Consider the following 4,180-nt stretch of genomic DNA (forward strand, 5'->3'; position numbering starts at 1 on the left):
ATGTTCTCGCAGAATACAATCGATATGGTCCAAATAACAATGAATGGCCACGTGGAAAGCGTTGATTATCGCACTGATTTTAGGCTTTTTAATTAATACGCTGATACAAAAGGTGTACCAGCGGTAACGTAATAATCAACTTAATAAATTAAATATATTTTATACTCAAATAATAATAATATATGATATATAATGAGATCGCAAGCTAAGTTGCCAGTATAATATAAAGTATAATAATAAAAATAACTAAGAATGAATTGATATAATGCAAGTAAATTGCCAGTTAACAATTAATTAATTTTGAATATTCAAATACGTCTAAACGCTACTAGATCCAAGATCGAAGTCTAAGTTGTCTAACCGATAATTGAGGGTCTGGGACTTGCCTCCGAACTCTGTCCCCACTTCACCCTTACGGTCATGCGTCAACGTGAAAATAAGTCATGTGACCACGGCACTATGACTTGTGTAGTTTCAGACGACAAGAAGACGAGGAAAAATGGGAACCGCAAGGCTGAGGACGACGAAGACAATTCACATTGTCTCAATCCCCCCCACTAAGCCAAGGTTACCCCTTTGACCTCTCGTCTAGGTTGTCTGAAAATATTGCGAGTAGATCGCCAGATATGCAAGTAAATTGCCAGTAATTCTTATACAATAGTTATAAAAAAAATATGTACATTAAATTATTTACAGCAGTGCGAATTAAAATTGCAAGTTTCAAAAATTTTGCGAGTTAATCGCTAGTAATGCAAGTAGATTGCCAGTAAATTTGAATTTTAAAGTGCGAGTCAATCGCTAGCTGTGCAAGTATATTGCCAGTAAAGAAAAATAGATAATTTTGAAAGCGATCGCAAGCCGTTAGGAGTATTGTGACTTAAAGTCCAAGTCCCGCCACTCTAATCTCAATTCCACTTCGATCCTGGAACCTCGATCTGGATCCGGAAATTTTTACAACTTACGAACTAAAAAAAAATAAAATATAATTTTAAATATTTGATTTTCCACAGCCGTTGGACTGTAAAGGAAGTATAGTAATTTTTTCTGCTACCAACTGCTACAGGACTCGAAGCTGTAATTGAAAATTATTACAATTGGCAAAAATTATAAAATGAATTAATGATATGAATGTGAGATTATGTGTATGTTTTTATTTAGATTTACAATCTAAATCGGTAATGTAAGGTAATTTATTCCAGTTTCTTGGTAGCGCGCAAGTAACTACGATGGAAGCGCTCGATGTCCTTCGGAGTGTACTTCGTTGATATCCAATCTTTGTACCCCGGGTATCTGCGATTACAAAAGTTGCAGTGTGGGTCAAATAATTGGCTTGGAATGCCACAGCCTTGACTACGTCCCCGAATATAGTCCTTGTAATTTTTGTCATGTGGACGGAAGCACGTTGCCGTCGTCACTTGGTCCTGATAACATACGTGGCACATGTCAGGTCGCCATGGTAATTGGCATTCGGCAATTTTGTGGTCTCTTTGCCGACAATTTTGACACGCATTGGAGATGAACAACGACTGGGCTTGAGTCGTTACCGTCTGTGTCCATGATTCCCTCAATTCTGTATAGCATATTCGAGGCTTGACAGTGACACAAATTTTCTCGATTGCCTTGCAGAAGGTTGTATAGTCCAGAAAGTGAACACCGTTATGAATAACAACTTGTGGTGTTGGATCTGTTGCAGCTGCGATGGAGTTTGATGATGGAGCAGGTGGTAGGTCCGACAAAAACTGTTTGTAGGCCTCTGTAGGTTGCAATGGAACCTCATACCTTGGCGCTGGAGCTGTCTGCGAATACGGTAACGAATTGGCGAACGTTACCATCTGGATCTTCGTTTTGATGTCCTTGGGGATGGCTCCCGAAGCTCGTAGTGTCGAAACTTTTTTTTCAGATAGCTCTTGGCAAGCCATTCGCCGGGCTAACAGTGATGATGGTGGGAATCTGGCGTTTTCCGGCGGTGGACGTTGGTATGCACCATCACGAATCTTGAGTCCTGGATTCGGACCGCAAGCGGGAGCTTGTTGAGCCAGTAATGGCAATACCGATTTGTTATTTGGCGTATTACCGATGTCATACTCTACTTTGACTGGAGTAGAGGTTGCAGTTGAGGTCGTTGTTGTCTGACAGCTGATTTCAGTAACGGTCAGTTGTGTTTGCGAGTTGATCGCCTGGAATTTCTTAGCAAATTCTTCGGGGCTTGGCAATTTGATGTCTGCAATCATCTTCTGGCTTCGCTGGACTTGCTCAGATAGCTGATCGTCGTGCCGTAAGGTGAGCAGTAGCACCTGATTTTTGAGCAGTTGATGATGATCTTAAAGAATCAAGATGTTCTTTCAGCTCCGCGACTTGATCAGTGTTGGTTTGGATGACAATTTGAAGGTCTTCTAGCTTCTCATCAATGCGTTCCATCCACTGGATGTCGAATCTTGATGTCCCAGATGATAATGACGTAACCGCCGGACGGTGACTTATGGCACGGTCAATGCGAGCATGTAACTTACTAAATTCATCCTTCATGAATTTAGTTAAAGTCTCGAACATTGCTGAAGTTGGTGTGGCTGGTGGACTCGACACGTAGAGTGCGAATGATGGGCGACCAAAGTCAAAGCCAGTCGTAGTTTGCCATGGCGGCAACGCAAATTGGGGTCCAGTCGATGTCGCTGACCCAGTGGACCATGTTGGTGATGCTGCGACGGTTGTCGTAATTGCAGGTGCAGCCGGTGACGAAGTTGATGTTGTCTTCTCGGTAACAGGGGATAATTCAGCGGTGGATGTTGATGCAGTGAGTGATAATGAATCAGATGATGGTATGACTGTATTCGTTGATGATACTTCAGTATCAGACACCTCGGCCTCGGACTCATGAGATGAGGATTCAGTATCTGATCCTGATTTTCCATGTATTTTGACTTTCATGATGAATGATCTGAAATATATTGAAAATAATCAGTTACGTCTTCGAGACCGTCTAGGAATTTTTAAAACATTGTAATAGTATGTGCCAATATCGTTACCGGCATTATCTTGTAATTCAACTACTAGAGGACTTAAAATTTTAGAGACAATCGCAGGTCCCGAATATTTTGGTGCTAATTTAGCACTGTAACCGTCAACTTTTTTGCTTAGTTTTTTATTTAGGTAATAAACTTGATCACCAATTTTTAAATCTATAGGAATGTCAGAAAATCTTTGTTCGCGTTGTTTCCGCGCGCGTTCCCTAGCTTTTAACATATTTTGCTCAACAAAATGTCTCAGTTCAACTGCACGGTCCATTCGGGCTTGCCAAACGGTAATGTCAGACACGTCTAGATTTTCAAGAGGATTAGTGTCATTAATTAGTCGTGCGTCACGTCCGTGGTTTAGATAGAATGAAAGACGCCTAAAGCAGTATGTACCGAGGTATTATACACGAATCTTAAATCATCGATATGTTCATCCCAATCTTTTTCATTTTTACTCGTAAACGCGACAATCATAGGTTTAATTGTACGATTGCAGCGTTCAACGGGATTTGCGCAAGGGTGACCGATACGAGTAGGTGTAAATTTGATATTAAATTGACTAATTAAATTAATTATATCTTTGTTTATGAATTCTTCGCCATTATCTGAGATAATTTGGCAAGGAGAACCCCAGTGCTTAAATACAGACATCGAGTGATGTTTTATGATTTTTCCCGACTGTTGTTTCATAGGAAAAATTTCAAGATAGCGCGTATAAAGATCTTCAATAACCAGAGCATATTGATTCCCCATAGTTGAACGGGTATATGGACCAATTGTGTCAATAGAAATAATAGACCAAGGCTGCGTTGGTGGTCTTGTTCCGATATATCCTTGCGGTTTTGTCTGATCACTTTTAGTCATTATACAAGTTTCGCAAGCTGAAACGTAAGCTGAGACGTACTTGAACATTCCTGGCCAGTAAAAATGATCTCGTATCCGTTGATAAGTTTTGTCAATCCCAAGGTGACCCGATTGAGCTTCACAATGTGCTTTCTCGATAGCTGGACGAATTTCTGATTCAGTTAGAACGACTTTCCAAGGATTTAATTCACCAAGTATTTCCTTGACAGCTAGTGGACGGTAAAAATACAACTTATCGTCCTCATATTTCCATTCACGATAATTCTGTGGATATTTCTGAACAACTCGGACTTTTTCGTCATACC

At 40.4% G+C, this 4,180-nt stretch overlaps 1 protein-coding gene across 1 annotated transcript; it reads right to left on the minus strand.

Annotated features, from left to right (window-relative positions):
* Positions 1-2,253: 2,253 nt before the first annotated feature.
* LOC106693425 (uncharacterized) lies at positions 2,254-2,925 on the minus strand. Its single transcript, XM_014441053.2, has one exon. It carries the CDS (start codon positions 2,923-2,925, stop codon positions 2,254-2,256), a length of 672 nt encoding a protein of 223 aa, XP_014296539.2.
* Positions 2,926-4,180: the final 1,255 nt, after the last annotated feature.

This window comes from Microplitis demolitor, chromosome 6 (assembly GCF_026212275.2).
Source record: "Microplitis demolitor isolate Queensland-Clemson2020A chromosome 6, iyMicDemo2.1a, whole genome shotgun sequence".
NCBI classification, from domain to species: Eukaryota; Metazoa; Arthropoda; class Insecta; order Hymenoptera; family Braconidae; genus Microplitis; species Microplitis demolitor.